At 45.5% G+C, this 22,967-nt stretch overlaps 1 protein-coding gene across 1 annotated transcript in view; it reads left to right on the top strand.

Moving 5' to 3' along the window:
- LOC141133616 (proteinase-activated receptor 1-like) overlaps window positions 1–22,967 on the top strand; it is a 67,571-nt gene that overhangs the window by 37,656 nt on the left and 6,948 nt on the right. Inside the window, exons 2-3 of the mRNA XM_073623093.1 lie at window positions 5,022–5,048; window positions 7,788–7,799. Coding sequence (XP_073479194.1) covers window positions 5,022–5,048; window positions 7,788–7,799 — 39 coding nt within the window. The remainder of the gene's footprint in view (window positions 1–5,021; window positions 5,049–7,787; window positions 7,800–22,967) is intronic.

Raw genomic sequence — 22,967 nt, forward strand, 5'->3', positions numbered from 1 at the left:
ACACACACACACATACAGACAGACACACACACACACACATACAGAGAGACAGACACACATACAGACAGAAGGACACACACATACATACAGACAGACAGACTCACATACAGACACACATACAGACAGACAGACTCACATACAGACACACATACAGACAGACTTACATACAGACACACATACAGACAGACAGACACACACATACAGACACACACACACACATAGACGGACACACACACATACAGGCATACAGACACACATACAGACAGACAGACACACACATACAGACAGACAGACACACATACAGACACACATACATACAGACAGACAGAGACACACACACACACACACACACATAGACAGACAGACACACGCACATACAGACAGACACACGCACATACAGACAGACACACACATACAGACACACACACACACATACAGACAGACAGACACACATACACACACATAGACAGACACACATACATAAACAGATGTAGCAATAACTCTCGGTGGAGCTGCTGGTTTAAGCGGGCTTGTTACCTTCGCTCTCCTTCCCTCTGTTTCACCGGCACCGGGTCTAGGGTTCGTTGAGTTTACCTCCGGACGATATAAGCACCAACACTTGAGTACGTTTTCAATGCTTTATTGAATCAACGAAGGGAGTAGCATGAAAGAGACGGAAAGAGAACTGCAGGGAAGCTCAAATACCTTCTGTAGGATCCTTTGTGAATGTCCTATAGAATTTAGCTTTGTAATCGGATGCGATCCCCGTACGGGATACAATCTTTGCTCGCCTGGATAGGCCTCTCTCACTTGCCTAGCAGCCAGTACGTAGCACGAACAAAAGTCTCTGCCACAGACTTGCTTAAGATGAACTTGTATAATCCTCTGCCACAGGATGTATAAGTGTTGCAACGAACTTCAGACACAATACTTGAACCTTTAAGCCAACCCGGCAATACTATGCTGTAAAGTAACTTTGGAATACGTCTAACAACCGAGTCACCAGGCCCCTCTCCAGACCAGCACTCTGCGTGATCCTTCCATGACGGGTCTTCCCCTGGGATCTCCTCGGCTGTCCAGCTTCTTCCCTCTGGATAGACAGCTCAGGACCATTCCTTGGCTTCAGTGGAAGCCCCAGACAAGCTTCTGGGCCTACCCATGCGCCGGAGCGGCGCGGGCCTCCGAGACGGAGGACCACGAGGTAGCACTGTAACGCATACCTGTCGGCCAGGAGGGCCAGCAGGTAGCTGTAAAAAAAAACCCTAAAACATGGCGTCTGTCCCATAAATACTCTCCCCCAGAATGCAACTCGGAGGACCCCCTCCACCGAGTTATCTCCGGGACGGAAGAGCACCAATATGCTTCGACACATTGCCCTTCCAACACTAACCAATGGTGACAACGACACCTACCGACTCAGTATGGAAACACACGCAACGTCAGCCAAGCTGGAACAGAGGCAAATCTAACTTCTTTAAATGAGCAATTTACTAAATTTACCTATTAGATGGTAGATCGTAAATCTACCAGCGCTACACAGACACACACACATAGAGACAGACAGACACACACACACACAGATACACACACACAGACAGACACTCACTCACACACACACACATAGACAGACAGATAACAGACAGACAGACAGACACACACACAGAAACCTGGTGGTTGGTGACCTGACCTGTGTGTATTGAAGTCTGGAACTGCCAGCACAGCAGCACTTCACAATTCAGATGATGATCCACATTCCACAACGATGACCACGGGGTTGGTCTGGGAGGCACACCGACAGCTTAGCAGCAGCACCCAGGCTCTGCTCCTTCCCCACGCAGCCAAAGGTGGGAAGCAGCAGAACTGTAAAGAGGCGGAGCCAATATAGATCAGACCAGTTGGTGGGTGGAATTAGGTGCCTGCCACTCCCTCCTGCTCTGCTCTCAGCGGTGCTGTGACAGTCTGACCTGGAAGCTTCTGTTCTGTTTACTTGGCTGGACAAGTCAAGACATGTCTCTGGAGTCACTGTGGAAAGAAGTGGAGGCAGAGCAGAGAGACCAGACTAGAGGACTGTCAGACAGACTCGCCTCCCTTATCACAAGTCAAGCCTACAGTGCGCCAAATGGTCAGACGTAGTAACAGCAGGAAGCAGCATTAAAATAACAGTGTATTAGTGCCGAGTGCATGTGGCCAGCCACCGGCGCACCAAATTAATCGCAACAGCCTGGCACAACAATTTAAAGCTACACTGATGCTCTAGGGGGGGTTCAACCCCCCCTTATCTACGTCCCTGGTAGGCTTAGGAAACACCCCCTGCCACACCCCCTCAGAGAATTATATTAACCCACAAGTGCATTTTTTAGCACTACTATTCCTTAATGTTGGCTTTTATTATTTTAGAAATTGGGTGAAAGGTTTAGCACTGAGAAACACTTTTTGATAGTGTATTTTATATACATCTATATAGATCAGACCAAAATGAGGGACAAATGAGGGGGAAAGAGGGGCAGAGGGACCTTGTTCCAAATCAGGGGCAGTGTCACAAAATCAGGGACAGTTGGGAGCTATGTTCTCAGTCTGCTGGGTAAAGGGACCTGTAATGTTATTATGGACAGGATTGGGATAAGAGGACCTGTAATGTTATTATGGACAAGATCGGGATAAGAGGACCTGTTATTTTATTATGGACAGGATTGGAGTAAAAAGGACCTCCAATGTTGTTATGGACAAAATTGGGATAAGAAGTCCTGTTATGTTATTATGGACAGGACGAGCAAGAGGACCTGTAATGAAAGAAAATATAGGAACCAATAGGTTCCAAACCCATGCAAATCAATAAGCAAAAGAAAAAATAAACTACAATAAGGCGCTGTGTGTTGTAAAGTGTAAAAACCCCTATAACGTGAAAATAAACAAAGGAACCATGCTCTTATATCATAAATTACATATCATCATAGGGATTAAACAAATACAACTTCATTTCAATTATAACAGATTCATAAAAATTGTGAAGTCCATGTATAATTCCCACACGTGAACAATGTCCTCAGTGAGTATAGGAAAGGTTCCTCTCCACCCGCATACAGACACACAATGCACTCACCAGATTTAATTGACCCCTATTACAGGGAGTCATTTTTATAATAATATATAAATACATATACACACATACACACATATATATATACACACACATACACACACATATACACACACACACATACATACATATACACTGTAGATAACGTATTCAAAGCTCCAGTTTTGCCATATAGGGAGGGAAAGGAAAGGACACTCTCATGGTGCAGTATCTCAAATCATTTATTTAAAAAAGAAGGTAGTATTGCACTTCAACGAAGACAAGGATCAGTATGTATTGTATAGGAATCGCCAGTTTGTGCTCCACCTGCATTACAGCTGACCAGAAATTACATATGTCAAACACCATCCAATGCGATTTCATCAGCCTATGTCTGACGTCTTCAGGGGTGACCTCTCCCTCTCTATATGGCAACACTGGAGCTTTGAATAAGTTCTCTACATACAGTAGTGCTCAAAAGTTTGCATACCCTGGCAGATATTGTGAATTTTGGCATTAATATTGAAAATACACTGATCATGCCAAAAAACTGTCTTTTTATTTAAGGATAGCAATCACATGAAGCCATTTATTATCACATAGTTTTTTGGATCCTTTTAAAAATCATAATAACAGAAATCACCCAAATGGCCCTGATCAAAAGTTTACATACCCTGGAATGTTTGGCCTTGGTACAGACACAGAAGGTGGCACACACAGGTTAAAATGGCAATTAAAGGGTAATTTCCCTAATTTGTGGCTTTTTAAATCACAATTAGTGTCTGCATATAAATAGTCAATGAGTCTGTTAGCCCTCACATGGATGCCAAAATTTCACAATTTCTTCCAGGGTATGCAAACTTTTGAGCACAACTGTATATACTGAATGGATGACAGCAGCTGTTTGGATTCATTCCTGTGACCTCATGTATAACATCTTGGATTTTCCCATATGAGCAATTTGACTCCCTGTAATAGGGGTCAATTAAGTCTGGTGAGTGCATTGAGTGTCTGCATGCGGGTGGAGAGGAACACTTCCTGTACTCACTGAGGACGTTATTAACATGTGGGATTTATACATGGACTTCACAATTTTTATGTATCTGTTATAATTTAAATGAAGAATTATTTGTTTATTCAGTATGGTGATATGTAATTTACGATACAAGAGCGTGGTTCCTTTGTTTCTTTTTAAGAGGACCTGTAATGTTATTATGGACAGGATTGGGGTAAGAGGACCTGTAATGTTATTATGGACAGGATTGGGGTAAGGGGATTCTATACTGATCAATCAATTTACCCCTCATTGTTCTCTAAATATTTCTAATAACATAAAATAACAGGAATAGAAAAATGATAATTAAAAAAATTTTAAAAAGTATAAGGAATTTCCCTGTGGGGTTTTGTATTGCAGCAAAAAATTCAAAATGAATTATAAAAAAGTATATTTTATTACAAAAAAGTATTCAACAAAATAGCACATGTCAGTGAAAGCATGAGGTTTAAAATCCAAACTGGAAGACATACATAGCATACATTGGGTACAGTGTTAAATCCATACAGTATTACATCAATACAATGAACCTTCAAAAATAACACAGTATCTGTAGAACATCATGTAAAGAGACCCCCCAACGCGTTTTGACCACATGTAGTATAGGTCTTCTTCAGGGGGAAAAAGATACAGATTTCTAAAAAAATATATAGTATTTGAAGAAATATATTAAAAACAAGCCTGTCAAATTTTTTTGCTGCAATACAAAACCCCACAGGGAAATTCCTTATACTTTTTTCTATATCTTTATCGGGGCATGCAGCTAACCATTTGCTCACCTAGAGTATCATCTCTCTTTTTTTTAAAAACATTTATAAAATGTGTAACAAAAACTGAAATGTAGGTTCGGATTTTCTGATTGTCTAACACTTTACTCCCATACTTTTGCAGATGGTGAATCTACATTTGTCATCTACGGTAAGATACTCATCATACAATGCAATTTAATTTTAAAAACATTACTATCTTGACTTCAAATATGTCCAGGCGTTTTGTTTGTTTTTTTTTTTTTTTGCTCACATTTTCAACTATCCTCTATTAATAGACAGAATTAAGATGCATTTTTCAAAGTTAACAAAAGTATCAAATATAATGAAACCAAATAGATAGCTAGATTATAACTAGAGAGATAGACAGGCAGACAATAAATAGAAGAACAATGAAAGAGAGAGATATGGGCACTACCCATCAACCCAAAGAAAACAAAAATTGCAGTGTTCCAAAAGAAGAATACTAAATGAGTTCTTCCTTTACATTAACTACTTCCCACCCGCCCATAGTACCCGTACCATGATGTACCAGTATGTCACTTAGTACATGCGCACTGGCACACCCACTGGGGTAAAATAAAAACGTGTGAAAAATTTAAATACCTGATCACCCCCCAAGAGAAGTACAGTGACACTATGGTGACACTGAACTACTCTGATGACAGGATGTAAAAGAAATTTTTCTCGAATCGTCTTCCAGGGCAGCATCCGAGAGATAGGCTCCTCCTCCCTAAAACAGGAAACACATTAGTCCACCATTATAAATTTCACACTCTTACCTGTGTGCCTCAGTTGTTTGTGTTTCCTCCGGACCCACAGGAGCTGCAAGAACGTTTGTTATTTTATTTTCACCTGTCTCTGTGCTTGTTGCAGGAGACCCCCTGCCAGCATCCCATACAGCCCAAGGGGCTTTGGGAGGGCGAGCAGGCGCAGCACTGGGCAACATTGCTCAAAGCCTGAGATTTCGCCCCTACTGAGGGGTCTGCAATCATCCCCCCAGGCTGCAGGAGGACTCTGTCATCCCCACCCCATGCCGCTGTTTAGGCCTGTGTATGCTTCCGCAAGCACCCCCCTCTGGCTTTCCGCAGAATCTGGAGCCCGCCAGGGGGGATGGATACATGCATAGATGGGCGCCCCCCCCCCCCCCACCGCCGCCGCCGACCGCTGCCGAAATCCTCAGCAGCAGAGGGTCTAGCAGGGAGGGGTTTGCACCTTCTAAATTAGGTCCCTGGTGGCTGCGGCTGTCCCCCCAAACGAATCCGCCGCTCTCCGGGCGGCGCAGCAGCGTCCTCACCGCCACAGGCCGCTACAGGAAGTCGGGGGTGTACCAAGATGGCGCCGAGGAAGTTCCGCTTCCGGGTTGGCGGCCATTTTCCCGTAGTCTATCTACTGCGGAGATAGAGCAGGGACTCCTAGGGGCGGGAAGTTTAAAAAAAAAAAAAAAAGAGAAAACAGAATACAAATAGCAAATTTGTTCAATGCTACCCTTCACTACCAGCACAGTTACTCTACAATACAGCGGCATGTGCAGGTGTGTCCACCAACCTGCACGGGGTCAGCCGGGGGCGGGGCCGGAGCTTATGCAGGAAGCAGATAAAAAGGCCTCTAAGCAGAGGATCCTGGTGGCTGATCATGTCTGACGCTTCCCCACCCTGCCCTGCAGATCCTGCAAATCAGGACAGCTCCAAGGTAAGCCAGAATATTCTTGAATTATCTCTGTCTTAACCTCTTTACTGCCTATCTACAGGCAGTTCCTTTGACTCACGGGGTTTTTCTTTGTTGTTCTCTATGCTCGCTTGCAGGCAAAGACCCCTGAGGAAAGGAAGGCTAAAGGCAAAACATGTGCCTCATGCAGCCACAGGCTTTCCCCAGATTGGAAAAAGCCCCTGTGTCAGAAATGCTTAGACAAAATGGTGGCAAAAGAATCCACAGGGATTTTTGAAAAACCTGCTCAATTCTTTTAAGAAAGAAATTCAGAGCACCATGGCACCACTACGCTCAGCTATAGAGAAATTAGAAACGCCAGCAAGTGTCGCTCAGGCCAGTATCCCATCTACCAGCGGAACACACATTCCAAGGGAGAACAAGGTACAGGCAGAACAAGAGGTGGATTCAGATGAATCTGAACAATCTGAATCAGAAGACGGTATCTGTTCAGACTCAGAGGAGGAAGATGACACGACAGACTGCAACCTGGTTCCTTCTGAGGACACAGACAGTCTTCTCAAAGCCATCACTGACACTCTAGGCATTAAAGAACAGAAAACCGCAGAACTCACTATGCATGACAGAATGTACAAAGGGCTCCAGCCCAAGAAGCCAAGAACGTTCCCGGTACACCAAACACTTAAAGACATAGTCAAAAAGGAATGGGAAGACCCAGAGAAAAAGCTTTTCATCCCCGCCACAATCAAACGCAGATACCCGTTTGCGGAAGCAGACACCAAAACCTGGGCTAAATGCCCCAAGGTGGATGCCTCTCTGGCAAAAATCACGAACAAATCGGACTTGGCTTTTGATGACGCAGGTACCCTCAGCGACCCCATGGACAAGAAAATAGAAGCTCTCCTGAAAAGGGCATGGGAAGCAGGGGCGGCAAACCTAAATCCGGCTATTGCTTCCACCTGCACAGCCCGAACCTTGCTAATCTGGCTAACCCAGCTGCAAGATCTATTGGAGAACGACACACCCAGGGAGGAACTAATTAAAACCATCCCCACACTAACTAGAGCGGCAGCTTTCTTGGCAGATGCTTCAGCAGAAACTGTCAGAATATCCTCTAGGACCACGGCACTACTAAACTCGGCCCGCAGAGCCCTGTGGTTAAAATCCTGGGGGGGGGATGCACCTTCCAAGAACCGTTTATGTGGCATACCATTCACTGGAGACCTACTGTTTGGTCCCGAACTAGAAACAGTCCTGGATAGGACTGCAGCAAAAAATAAGGGGTTCCCTCAAACCAAGAAGAGACAAGGGAAGGCGCCCTTTCGGCATTTCAAGAAATTCAATAAGCCAGGGGCAAAAAAGCACTGGGGTCAACAAAACAAGAAAGGCAAAAGTGAATTCATCCTCAAGCCTAATACCCAAAAGAACAAAAAACAATGACTGCCTTCAGGTGGGGGGCAGATTGGCGGCTTTCTCCCACCAATGGGAGGAGATAACAGAAAACAAATTCATACTGCGCACCATAACGGATGGTTACGCAATAGAATTCTCCAACCGCCCCCCAACCAAATACTTAGCGACCATGCTACCCAAGGACAGCAATCAAGCAAAGGTGTTTCTAGAATCCCTACAGAAACTATTAGATCAGAAGGTGATTTGTCACGTTCCCCAAGAGGAGGAACAAAAGGGCTTCTACTCACACATCTTCGCAAAAAGAAAACCATCAGGCAAACTAAGGCTGATACTAAACCTCAAACCACTCAACCGAGGAATAAGATACAAGAGATTCAGAATGGAATCTATCTATTCAATCAGGAACATCCTACCGCAGGAGACATTCATGGCAACACTAGACTTACAGGATGCCTACCTACATGTCCCCATAAGGAAGGATCACCAAAAGTTTCTAAGGTTCGCAATCCAGGGGCCAGCAGCTACGCTGCACCTACAGTACACAGCTCTCCCCTTCGGAATCTCCTCGGCTCCAAGAATATTCTCAAAAATAATGGCGGAAGCGCTAAAAGGTCTAAGACAGGAGGGTATTGGAATAATACCATACTTAGACGACCTCCTGTTCTTTGCGGACTCAGCAGCAATCCTAGAAAACAACCTGCGCAAGAGTATGATCTATCTGCAAAACCTGGGATGGTTAATAAACGCAGAGAAATCGCAAATGATCCCAAGCCAGAGAGTAGTGTACCTGGGATACGTGCTGGACTCCAGACTGTCAAAAATTTTCCTAACAAAGGAAAAAGACGTAAAAATGACACAAGCAATTACGTCCCTGCTAAGGAACCATTCCACAACGATCAGGCACGGAATGCCCGTACTAGGACTGATGACGTCTTCCATTCCAGCCATCACCTGGGCACAAATTCACATGCGACCCTTACAGAACTACATTCTGTCCCAATGGGATGGCAGGCAAGCATCCCTAGAAAAATCCATTCCCGTCCCCGCCACAGTCAAACAAACACTCTACTGGTGGCTCAACCCACTTCGGGTCATCGAGGGGCGCAGATGGGCTCAAGTCAATCCAGTCAGCATCACCACCGATGCAAGCGCCCTAGGATGGGGAGCCCACATGGAAGGGCGGTTCTCGCAAGGGAAATGGACACCCAAATGGGCACAAGCCTCCTCAAACTTGAGAGAGCTGAAAGCTGTGGGGGAAGCGCTAAAAACCTTCAAGCCAGCATTACAGGGGAAGGATGTAAAGATACAATCAGACAAACGACAGTCGCATACCTAAACAGACAAGGGGGCACAAAATCCCAAAAACTGATGAGACTGACACAATCTATCCTACTGTGGACAGAAGTGAACATAAGATCGATATCCGGTATTCATCTAAAAGGAACAGACAATACAGTGGCAGATTTCCTGAGCCGGAAAACGATAAAACACACGGAATGGTCACTAAACCAAACAACCTTCACTCAAATCACCCAGAAGTGGGGAATACCCGAAGTAGACCTATTTGCTTCCAGGGCGAACGCAAAATCTCTGATATTTTTCTCCCTGGACCCTACAGATGGCAACAGCGGGGTGGATGCTTTCAACCAAAACTGGAAATGGCATCTGTGCTATGCATTCCCTCCAACTGCCATAATCCCAAAAGTAATCCAAAAAATCAAGGCAGAGAAAACAACAGTAATACTAATAGCACCACACTGGCCCCAGAGAGCATGGTTCAGTCATTTAAAAAATCTCAGCATACAACCTCAGCTGACACTGACGGACCGCCCGGATCTACTGTCACAAGGCCCAGTCAACCATCCGAACCACAAAATCTTGAAGCTCTCGGCTTGGTTACTGAGAGGGTAAAACTCCAGAACAAAGGCCTGTCGGACAGAGTAATCAACACCATCTTAAACAGCAGAAAGCCGGTAACGAGAGCCATCTATGAGAAAATAAGGGAAAAAATTTGTTTCTTGGTACGAAGACAGACCAATCTCCAACGGTGGGATAATTCCAATAGTTTTGGACTTCCTACAAGATGGTGCAGACAAAAACATATCACCAAGTACCCTGAAAGTACAAGTTGCAGCACTTTCCTCGGTCATGGATACTAGACTAGCGGAAGACCCGCTGATAAGACGATTCCTCATAGCTCTTAAAAGATCCAAACCAGCCAAATTGTACAAAACTTCCACCTGGGACATGGGCACAGTACTTAAGGGCTTTCTCTCCCCTTCGTTTGAACCTATCGAGGACAGCTCAGACAAAAACCTCACGTTAAAAACTGCGCTCCTTCTGGCCTTAGTATCCGCCAGAAGAGTGAGTGAGATCCAAGCTCTATCTTCAATAGAACCATACTGTCTAATACATCTGGACAAGATAATTCTCTCTCCAGATCCGGCCTTTCTACCCAAGGTCTCTTCTACATTTCACAGAACCCAAAACATCGTCATACCCTCACTTCCAACAACCATGGATAGTAGGAAAAGAAACATTTACAGCAAACTTGATGTAAGGAACACGCTCATAGCGTATCTCGAAAGAACAAAAGAATGGCGTAGAACGACCTCCCTCTTCATCCTCTATGCAGGAATCAACAGAGGGAAACCAGCTTCAAAAAGCACCATCAGCAGATGGATAAGGATGGCCATACAGATTACCTATAAGGCACAGAATCTCACTCCACCTAGTGAAATCAGAGCGCACTCAACTAGAGCCTGGGCAACCTCGGCCGCAGAGAAAGCAGGGGCAACTCCGGAGCAGATCTGCAGGGCAGCGACATGGTCGAGCTTCAGTACTTTCGCTAAGCACTACCGCATAGACCAGCTGTCTGACCAAGACCAAGCATTTGGTCGTAAAGTGCTCCAGTCTCTAACCCCACCCTAGTAAGTATTGCTTGATATATCCTCTCGGATGCTGCCCTGGAAGACGATTCGAGAAAACAGAGTTAGGTACCTGGTAACTCTTTTTCTAAGAAGTCTTCCAGGGCAGCACTAGTTCCCACCCTTGAAACAACAAAAACCAGGTACAGAGGGGGAGCTTGCAGCTTACAGGGAATTCCTTCGGTGCTTTAACATAACTGAGGCACACAGGTAAGAGTGTGAAATTTATAATGGTGGACTAATGTGTTTCCTGTTTTAGGGAGGAGGAGCCTATCTCTCGGATGCTGCCCTGGAAGACTTCTTAGAAAAAGAGTTACCAGGTACCTAACTCTGTTTTTTTTAAGAAAACGGAATAAAAAATATTTTATTTTAAACATACTGTCACCAGTCAGTATCCCTGATCACATCCCCACCAGTCATATGATGACGCTGTACTGCACTGGTGACAGTATGTAAAAAAAAAAAGAGGAAAAAAATTATTTAATTTCTTTGCTTTCCAAAAAATTATGAAAAATTACAACTTCAAAAAAACTTGTCATGCCTCTTACTAAATGCCCCAGACTGTTTACTTTGCAAAAAGTTCATTTGGGGGATATTTGTACCGTCCTGGCATTTTAAGGGCCTCAAGAAATGAGATCCATCAGTATATCAGGATTGATCAATTTTCAGATATATACCATACAGTAGTTTGTAGACACTATAACTTTCACATAAACCAATTATACACTTATTGGGATTTTGTTTTTACCAAAGACACCAAAGACATGTAGCAGAATACCTTTTGGTATAAATGTATGAGGAAATTTGGTTTTATTGGATAAGTTTCATAACAGAAAGTAGAAAATATTGATTTTCTTTTCAAAATCTTCAGTCTCTTTTCGTTTATATATTTAAAAATAAAAACCCAGTGGAAATGAAATAACGCCAAAAGAAAGCTCAATTTGTATGAAAAAATCATATCAATTTAATTTGGGCACAGCGTTGCATGACCGCACAATTGCCAGTTAAAGTAGGGAAGGGCTGAATAGAAAAAATGGCCTGGGGTCTCACCAAGAGCCTCAGGCCCCGTACTTTCGATCGGGACCCAGATCTCCTGATTCCAGGTCACCTGATCGCTGTAATAGCCTCTGACTGGCTACCACAGGGACTGTGAAGCCCACCCTTGTGTTTTTTTCTTTCTTTACATTGAATGGAATCGTATCACTCTCTTTCCTTGAAGAAAGGGTACTGCCATACCCTCCACACTCCTCTCCTGTACATACTGCCCACTGTCATACCCTCCACACTCCTCTCCTGTACATACTGCCCACTGTCATACCCTCCACACTCCTCTCCTGTACATACTGCCCACTGTCATACCCTCCACACTCCTCTCTCATATATACTGCCCACTGTCATACCCTTCAGACTCCTCTCCTGTACATACTGCCCACTGTCATACCCTGCACACTCCTCTCCTGTACATACTGCCCACTGTCATATCCTCCACACTCCTCTCCTGTACATACTGCCCACTGTCATACCCTGCACACTCCTCTCCTGTACATACTGCCCACTGTCATACCCTCCACACTCCTCTCCTGTACATACTGCCCACTGTCCTACCCTCCACACTCCTCTCCTGTACATACTGCCCACCGTCATACCCTCCACACTCCTCTCCTGTACATACTGCTCACTGTCATACCCTTCACACTCCTCTCCTGTACATACTGCCCACTGTCATACCCTCCACACTCCTCTCCTGTACATACTGCCCACTGTCACATCCTCCACACTCCTCTCCTGTACATACTGCCCACTGTCACACCCTCCACACTCCTCTCCTGTACATACTGACCACTGTCGTCTCCCCCACACTCCTCTCCTGTACATACTGCCCACTGTCATATCCTCCACACTCCTCTCCTGTACATACTGCCAACTGTCTTTCTCTCCACACTCCTCTCCTGTACATACTGCCCACTGGCTTACCCTCCACACTCCTCTCCTGTACATACTGCCCATTGGCTTACCCTCCACACTCCTCTCCTGTACATACTGCCCACTGGCTTACCCTCCACACTCCTCTCCTGTACATACTGCCTATTGGCATACCCTCCACACTCCTCTCCCATACATAGTGCCCAATGTCAACCCTCCATACTCCTCTCCTGTACATACTGCCCAATGTTATATCCTCCACATTCCTCTCCCTCACCTGCACATGCTTCCCACTTTTATACCTTTCATACTCCTCCCTTATGCCTCTTACCCACAAAAACAGTTCTTAACAATGACATTGAATACCATCAATGTTACCAGCTCTAGAATGGGCACACTGTCACAGCCTCCACACTCCTCTCCTGTACATACTGTCCACTGTCATACCCTCCACACTCCTCTCCTGTACATACTGCCCACTCTCATACCCTCCACACTCCTCTCCTGTACATACTGCCCACTGTCATACTCTCCACACTCCTCTCCCATACATACTGCCCACTGTCATACCCTTCACACTCCTCTCCTGTACATACTGCCCACTGTCACACCCTCCACACTCCTCTCCTGTACATACTGCCCACTGTCATACCCTCCACACTCCTCTCCTGTACATACTGCCCACTGTCATACCCTGCACACTCCTCTCCTGTACATACTGCCCACTGTCATACCCTCCACACTCCTCTCCCGTACATACTGCCCACTGTCATACCCTCCACACTCCTCTCCTGTACATACTGCCCACTGTCCTACCCTCCACACTCCTCTCCTGTACATACTGCCCACTGTCCTACCCTCCACACTCCTCTCCTGTACATACTGCCCACCGTCATACCCTCCACACTCCTCTCCTGTACATACTGCCCACTGTCACATCCTCCACACTCCTCTCCTGTACATACTGACCACTGTCATCTCCCCCACACTCCTCTCTTGTACATACTGCCCACTGTCATACCCTCCACACTCCTCTCCTGTACATACTGCCCACTGGCTTACCCTCCACACTCCTCTCCTGTACATACTGCCCACTGGCTTACCCTCCACACTCCTCTCCTGTACAAACTGCCCACTGGCTTACCCTCCACACTCCTCTCCTGTACATACTGCCCACTGGCTTACCCTCCACACTCCTCTCCTGTACATACTGCCCATTGGCATACCCTCCACACTCCTCTCCCATACATAGTGCCCAATGTCAACCCTCCATACTCCTCTCCTGTACATACTGCCCAATGTTATATCCTCCACATTCCTCTCCCTCACCTGCACATACCTCCCACTTTTATACCTTCCATACTCCTCCCCTATGCCTCTTACCCACAAAAACAGTTCTTAACAATGATATTGAATATCCTCAATGTTTCCAGCTCTAGAATGGGCACACTTTTGTTAGTTCAACTAAAGGAAATCTTCTCAGTCCTCATATTTGTTCTGCCCATTATTAGTACTCATTTAATTTTGTGATTACTACTGTGATGGATAGAGGAACATAGGGTATGTCAGCTACTCTATATATACCACTGGAAAAAAAAGGGCCCTGAAAATATTTTTGAAATGTTGGCAACTATACACTTGGGAATTGCCCAAGGCCCACGGGGTCAGTAGGGTGGGGGGAGTAACTGGGAGTGATATCTTTTGGAGCAGGGTCTGTCTTCTGCAGGTTGGGAAATGATCACCTGTGATATAAAGCTGAAGGGAGGTGCTAACATGGGAAGTGGCTGGGAGTGACCTGGTTGGTGGTGAGTGTGAAATGGATGATGTGCTTCAAGTTTCTTTCACATTTGCGGTAATGCTTACTGCCCTCTGAAAAGTGATCTGTGGTGGATTGCTTTTCAATGAGTGGTATAGCAGTAGCTGACAGGCGTTCATGAGGTGCTACTGCCACCTCCTTGTTTTGTTTTACATTGGTGAATGGTATTTTTACATTGTTGGACTATGCTGCTACTGCGAGTGAATTTGGCTTGCAGTTGCAAAGTGGCCCCATTGAAATCAATAGGCGAGTTTGATAGGCGGTGCTGCCTGTCATACTCTGCAGGCTGAATTAAAGATGCTGCAGCTAAAGAAATTACAAAAAAAAGTTGCAGCTGTGAAGTAAGGCATCAAAGCTCTAGCATTCATACAGCCCTGTCCAAATGTATTTTGAAGATTCGGGTCGGGGACATGCGGTGAGGTGAGTGGCTGGTAAGGCACTGGCTAGTATCAGAGCCAGATACACACAGGTTACATATGCCACGATCGTTAGAGCGAGAGCAATAATTCTAGCACTAGACCTCCTCTGTACTGAACTCTAAACATGTAACCTGTAAAAAATTTTAAAGCATTGCCTATGGAGATTTTTAAGTACTGAAGTTTGGCACCATTCCACAAGTGTGCGCAATTGTAAAGCGTGACATGTTAGGTATCTATTTAGTCGGCTTAACATCTTTCACATTATACAAAAAAATCGGGCTAGATTTACTGTTTTTTTTTTTTATTCATGAAACAGTTTCTTTCCAAAAAAAACACGTTTGAAAAATTGCTGTGCAAATACCGTGTAACATAAAAAGTTGCAACGACCACCATTTTATTCCCTAGGGTGTCTGCTAAAACAATATATATATAATGTTTGTGGTTCTGAGTAATTTTCTATCAAAAAATTATGATTTTTACACGTAGGAAAGAAGTGTCAGAATTGGCCTTGGTGGCAAGGGGTTAATTACCATAAATAAGAAACATGCAAATAATTATTATATATTGTTTTTAAGGTAATTTACTATATTTTCAAAAACTGTACTCAAGCAGGTGGCTTAACGGACAAATTACTGACATTTCAAGTTATCATTTCCAACCAGTATATTCACAGTAAATAGATATAGATCTTATAACATATAGCATATAAATATATGATTTATCTTGTAGCTTTTCAGCAGCAGAAGATTTTTTTTTTGGGGGGCCTATCTTAAGTCACTGACCGGCCCCCCAGCCCCCCGTTTTACTCACCTGACCCCTTTCGATCCAAATGCTGGACTCGGGAGCATGCCGCACAGTTACCCCCAAGGAAAGAGCTTCTCCTAGGGGGTTCCAGATGCGAGAAGGAGCCTCGAGCGCTGCCGGGGGACCCCAGAACAGGAGCATCGGGCCACTTTGTGCAAAACGAACTGCACAGTGGAGATAAATATGATATGTTTGTTTAAAAAAAAAACAAAAAACGAGGGTTTACAACCCCTTTGAGGAGTATATATAGTGTAGGATAATTTAAGTAGTATATATAGCGGCGGATAAATTAAGGTGTATATATAACAGAGGATAAATTAAGGAGTATATATAACAGAGGATAATATAAGGAGTATATATATATATATATATATATATATATATATATATATATATATATATATATATATATATATATATATATATATATATATATATATATATATATAATGGGGAATCAATTAAGGAGTATATATAGCGGTGGATAAATTAAGTTCCCTGGCCCGCTGTTACAGGGAGGGGGATCGGGAGAGGGGGGCAGTGGGCAGCAGACAGATGCTGAACATGTGTAGGATCCTCTAGCTTGGGTGCTAGGGTAGTGTACATGGTTTGTAGTGTAGGTAAATTTAGCCTGGCTGAGATTCCAGCTGGGTTGAATCTGGTTCAGGTTAATTGACTCAGGGAAAGCAGGATGACTCATCAGGCAGCACCTCTGGTACCTCCCCCTACTTGCTGGAACCTTGAAGAAATTTCCAGAATAATGGGAGGGAGGTTAGGAGGAGCTACCTGGAGTATTAAGACGGAGCCCCAGATAATCCCCAGCAAGTGAGCTGGCAGGGGGTAGGCCCCTCTTTTATACTCAGGGTCAGCCCAGCAGGGCTGTGGTGTCAGGTGAAAGCTAGAGATGGAGTGCTGAGGGGCTGTTGGAGGCCCCTGAGGGTGCCCCCTAGTCTGGGGGGTTGGTCTCAGACCTGGGGCTCGTGTGCTGGAAAGATCTTCTGCAACACATGGAAGAGTCTTGTCTTGGATGCAAGGGATCTGGTGCGAGGACAGCGGGAGAGAGTCAGCACGTCCGGGAGATCTCCAGGGAGAAGTCAGCCAAGAGGGCTGGTGAGTGTGCAGTCTGGCAGGACTCTGGGAAGTAGCGAGGAGCAGGGACGAATTAACATAGGGGCTATTGGAGCTGCAACTCCATGCCCCTTACCTTAAGATAGGCCCATTTGACCAAAAAAAAAACTAAAAAAAAACAATCAAGTTTTGAGAGTCGTAGCCGAAGACCTACCCCACCACTGGTCAAATTTTTGGGCTCCTACAACCTATGGTTCTGAAGATACGAGGCTCCTTGGGCAACCTGTCAAAAGCTACATACAGAGCGGCCAGTTTAAATACAGTTTAAATACAAGCTGGCACACTCTGTTTGAGTATGTATAGGAGAGGAGTGTGGAGAGTATGACAGTGAGCAGTATGTACAGGAGAGGAGTGTGGAGGGTATGACAGTGGGCATTATTTACAGGAGAGAAGTGTATGACAATGGGCAGTATGCACAGAAGAGGAATGTGGAGGGTATGACAGTGGGCACTATGTATAGGAGAGAAGTGTGGAGGGTATGACAGCAGACACTATGTATATGAGAGAAGTATGGAGGGTATGACAGTGAGCAGTTTGTACAGGAGAGGAGTATGGAGGGTATGAAAGTGGGCAGTATGTACAGGAGAGGAGTGCAGAGGATATGACAGTGAGTAGTATGTACAGGAAGGACTGTGGAGGGTATGACAGCAGGCAGTATCTACAGGAGAGGAGTGTGGAGGGGATGACAGTGGGCAGTATGTACAGTAGAGAAGTGTGGAGGGGATGGCAGTGGGCATTATTTACAGGAGAGAAGTGTATGACAGTGGGCAGTATGCACAGAAGAGGAATGTGGAGGGTATGACAGTGGGCACTATGTATAGGAGAGAAAGAAGTGTGGAGGGTATGACAGTGAGCAGTTTGTACAGGAGAGAAGTATGGAGGGTATGACAGTGGGCAGTATGTACAGGAGAAGAGTGCGGAGGATATGACAGTGAGCAGTATGTACAGGGGAGGAGTGTGGAGGGGATGACAGTGGGCAGTATGTACAGGAGAGTAGTGTGGAGGGGATGACAGCAGGCAGTATCTACAGGAGAGGAGAGTGGAGGGGATGACAGTGGGCAGTATGTAGAGCAGAGGAGTGTGGAGGGGATGACAGTGGGCAGTGTGTACAGGAGAGGAGTGTGGAGGGTAGGGATGGGCTTTATGTTCGGGTTGAATATGAGTTTGACTCGAACATTGGCTGTTCACCCGTTTGACGAACAGCGAACAATTTGGGGTTTTCGCGGCAAATTCGAAAGCCGCGGAACACCCTTTAAAAGTCTATGGGAGAAATCAAAAGTGCTAATTTTAAAGGCTTATATGCATGGTATTGCCATAAAAAATGTTTGGGGACCCGGGTCCTGCCCCAGGGGACATGTATCAATGGAAAAAAAAGTTTTAAAAACGTCTGTTTTTTCGGGAGCAGTGATTTTAATAATGCTTAAAGTGAAACAATAAAAGTGTAATATTCCTTTAAATTTCGTACCTGGGGGGTGTCTATAGTATGCCTGTAAAGGGGCACATGTTTCCCGTGTTTAGAACAGTCTGACAGCAAAATGACATTTCTAAAGGAAAAAAGTCATGTAAAACTACTATCGCTACTATCACTACTAACTACTGTAAAACTACTATCGCTAGCGCCGGCTATAATGAATTGTCGGTCCGGCAATACACATAAAAGTTCATTGATAAAAACAGCATGGGATTCCTCCACAGGGGAACCCCGAAGCAAAATTTAAAAAAAAAATGCGTGGGGGTCCCCCTAAATTCTATACCAGGCCCTTCAGGTCTGGTATGGATATTAAGGGGAACCCCGCGCCAAAATTTAAAAAAATGGCGTGAGGGTCCCCCTCAAAATCCATACCAGACCCTTTAGGTCTGGTATGGATTTTAGGGGACCCCGCGCCAAAATTTAAAAAAATGGCATGGGGTCCCCCCAAAAATCCATACTAGACCCTTATCCGAGCACGCAACCTGGCAACCTGACTAGAGAGCACCCCCCCTCCTGAACCGTACCAGGCCACATGCCCTCAACATTGGAAGGTTGCTTTGGGGTAGCCCCCCAAAGCACCTTGTCCCCATGTTGATGGGGAGAAGGGCCTCATCCCCACAACCCTTGCCCGGTGGTTGTGGGGGTCTGCGGGCGGGGGGCTTATCGGAATCTGAAAGCCCCCTTTAACAAGGTGACCCCCAGATCCTGGCCCCCCCTGTGTGAATTGGTAATGGGGTACAAATGTACCCTTACCATTTCACAAAAAAGTGTCAAAAAAGGTTAAAAAACACAAGAGACGGTTTTTGACAAGTCCTTTATTAATTTCTTCTTCTTCTTTCATTTCAAGAAAGAAGATGGAAGAAGAAGAAATTAATAAAGGACTTGTCAAAAACTGTCTCTTGTGTTTTTTAACCTTTTTGACACTTTTTTGTGAAATGGTAGGGGTACATTTGTACCCCATTATCAATTCACACAGGGGGGGGCGGGATATGGGGGTGCCCTTGTTAAAAGGGGCTTCAAGATTCCGATAAGCCCCCCACCCGCAGACCCCCACAACCATCGGGCAAGGGTTGTGGAGATGAGGCCCTTCTCCCCATCAACATGGGGACAAGGTGCTTTGGGGGGCTACCCCAAAGCACTCTCCCAATGTTGAGTGCATGTGGTCTGGTACAGTTCAGGAGGGGGGCACTCTCTTGTCCCCCTCCTCGTTTCCTGCAGCCTGCCAGGTTGCGTGCTTGGATAAGGGTCTGGTATGGATTTTTGGGGGGGGCCCACGCCATTTTTTTAAAATTTTGGCACGGGGTTCCCCTTAAAATCCATACCAGACCTGAAGGGTCTGGTATGGATTTTGAGGGGGACCCCCACGCCATTTTTTTAAAAAATGTTATCGCGGGGCTCCCCTTATATCCATACCAGACCTGAAAGGTCTGGTATATAAGTTAGGGGGACCCCCACACATTTTTTTTTTAAAATTTTGGTTCGGGGTTCCCCTGTGGGGGAATCCCATGCCGTTTTTATCAATGAACTTTTATGTGTTTTGCCGGACCGACAATTCATTATAGCTGGCGCTAGCGATAGTAGTTTTACAATAGTTAGTAGTGATATTAGCGATAGTAGTTTTACATTACTTTTTTTCCTTTAGAAATGTCATTTTGCTGTCAGACTGTTCTAAACACGGGAAACATGCGCCCCTTTACAGGCATACTATAGATACGAAATTTAAAGGAATATTACATTTTTATTGTCTCACTTTAAGCATTAATAAAATCACTGCTCCCGAAAAAAACTTCCGTTTTAAAAACTTCTTTTTGCATTGATATATGTCCCCTGGGGCAGGACCCAGGTTCCTAAACACTTTTTATGACAATAACTTGCATATAAGCCTTTAAAATGAGCACTTTTGATTATTTATGTTCGTGTCACATAGACTTTAATGGTGTTCAAGTGTTTGAACAAATTTTTTGCCTGTTCGCATGTTCTGGATGCGAACCAAACCAAGGGGTGTTCGGCTCATCCCTAGTGGAGGGTATGACAGTGAGCAGTATGTACAGGACAGGAGTGTGGAGGGTATGACAGTGAGCAGTATGTACAAGAGAGGAGTGTAGAGGATATGACAGTGGGCAGTATGTTCAGGAGAGGAGTGTGGTGTATATGACAGTGGGCAGTATGTACAGGAGAAGAGTGTGGAGGATATGACAGTGGGCAGTATGTACAGGAAAGGAGTGGGGAGGATATGACAGCGAGCAGTATGTACAGGAGAGGAGTGTGGAGGATATGACAGTGGGCAGTATGTACAGGAGAGGAGTGTGGAGGGGATGACAGTGGGCAGTATGTACAGGAGAGGAGTGTGGAGGGGATGACAGTGGGCAATATGTACAGGAGAGGAGTGTGGGGGGTATGACAGTGGGCAGTATGTAAGAGAGAGGAGTGTGGAGGATATGACAGTGAGCAGTATGTACAGGAGAGGAGTGCAGAGGCTATGACAGTGGGCAGTATGTACATGAGAGGAGTGTGGAGGATATGACAGTGAGCAGTAGGTACAGGAGAAGAGTGTGGAGGATATGACAGTGAGCAGTATGTACAGGAGAGGAGTGTGGTGGATATGACAGTGGGTAGTATGTACAGGAGAAGAGTGTGGGGGATATGACAGTGGGCAGTATGTACAGGAGAGGAGTGCGGAGGGTATGACAGTGGACAGTATGTAAAGGAGAGGAGTGTGGAGGATATGACAGTGGGCAGTATGTACAGGAGAAGAGTGCGGAGCGGATGACAGTGGGCTGTATGTACAGGAGAGGACTGTGGAGGGTATGACAGTGAGCAGTATGTACAGGAGAGGAGTGTGGAAGGGATGACAGGGGGCAGTATGTACAGGAGAGGAGTGTGGAGGGGATGACAGTGGGCAGTATGTACAGGAGAGGAGTGTGGAGGGTATGACAGTGAGCAGTATGTACAGGAGAGGAGTGTGGAGGGTATGACAGTGGGCAGTATGTAAGAGAGAGGAGTGTGGAGGGTATGACAGTGAGCAGTATGTACAGGAGAGGAGTGTGAAGGGTATGACAGTGGGCACTATGTATAGGAGAGGAGTGGGGAGGGTAAGATAGTGGGCAGTATGTACAGGAGAGGAATGGGGAGGGTAAGACAGTGGGCCGTATGTACAGGAGAGGAGTGTAGGGGTATGACAGTGAGCAGTATGTACAGGAGAGGAGTGTGGAGGATATGACAGTGAGCAGTATGTACAGGAGAGAAGTGTGGAGGGGATGACAGTTGGTGGTATGTACAGAAGAAGAGTGCTGAGGGTATAACAATGGGCAGTATGTACAGGAGAGGAGTGTTGAGGGTATGACAGAGGGAAGTATGTACAGGAGAGGAGTGTGGAGGGTATGACAGCAGGCAGTATGTACAGGAGAGGAGTGTGGAGGAAATGACAGTGAGCAGTATGTACAGGAGCGGAGTCTGGTGGATATGACAGTGGGCACTATGTACAGGTGAGGAAGATGAAGGAATCTGGGAAGGAAAAAATTTAAAGATTTGTGAAAGGATGTTTAGGGGCTGCGTAGTGGCCATACATGGATTGAAATTAAGCCAATTAAGCAAAACCCAGCCATAGTCGATCTATGTATGGGCTAGCTGGTCGTACACAAGTCAATCTATTAAATCGACTTGAGTACAATCAGTCTGTCAGGTTTTTCCCAAAACAATTAGTGTTGCCAGCTATAGTTAGCAACACCGATGATTGTATTGTGTGGGTAGGGAAGGCTCCCCACTGGCAGAACACAAGAACACTGGGGGAGTGATTCCCCCATCCACAGGTCAGCAGGTGAGAGGGTGTGAGGGGACAGGCTGGGAAGAGAGGTCTGTCAGCAGGGGGGTGTGAGGTGGTCATGGAGGGATATCAATCAGTGGGTGAGGGGAGTAACTGGGAGTGATATCTTTTGGAGTAGAGTCTGTCATCTGCAGGTTGGGAAATGATCACCTTTAATATAAGTTGAAGGGAGGTGCTAACATGGGAACTGGCTGGAGAGTGACCTGGTTGGTGGGGAGTGTGAAATAGATGATGTGTTTCAAGTTTCTTTCACATTTGCGGTAATGCTTGCTGCCCTCTGAAAAGTGGTCTGTGGTTGACTGCTTTTCAACGAGTGGTATAGCAGCACCTGACAGGGGTTCATGAGGTGCTACTGCCGCCTCCTTGTTTTGTTTTACTGAATGGTAATTTTACATTGTTGGACTATGCTGCTACTGCAAGTGAGTCTGGCTTACAGTTGCGGAGTGGCCCCATTGAAATCAATAGGCGAGTTTGATAGGCGGTGCTGCCTGTCATACTCTGCAGGCTGTGTTAAAGATGCTGCAGCTAAAGAAATTACAAAAAAAAAAGTTGTAGCTGTGAAGTAAGGCATCAAAGCTCCGGCATTCGTACAGCCCTGTCCAAATGTATTTTTAAGATTTGGGTCGGGGACGTCCGGTGAGGTGAGTGTCTGGTGAGTAGGGATGAGCTTCGAGTTCA

Source organism: Aquarana catesbeiana, linkage group LG03 (assembly GCF_042186555.1).
Source record: "Aquarana catesbeiana isolate 2022-GZ linkage group LG03, ASM4218655v1, whole genome shotgun sequence".
Classification (NCBI taxonomy): Eukaryota; Metazoa; Chordata; class Amphibia; order Anura; family Ranidae; genus Aquarana; species Aquarana catesbeiana.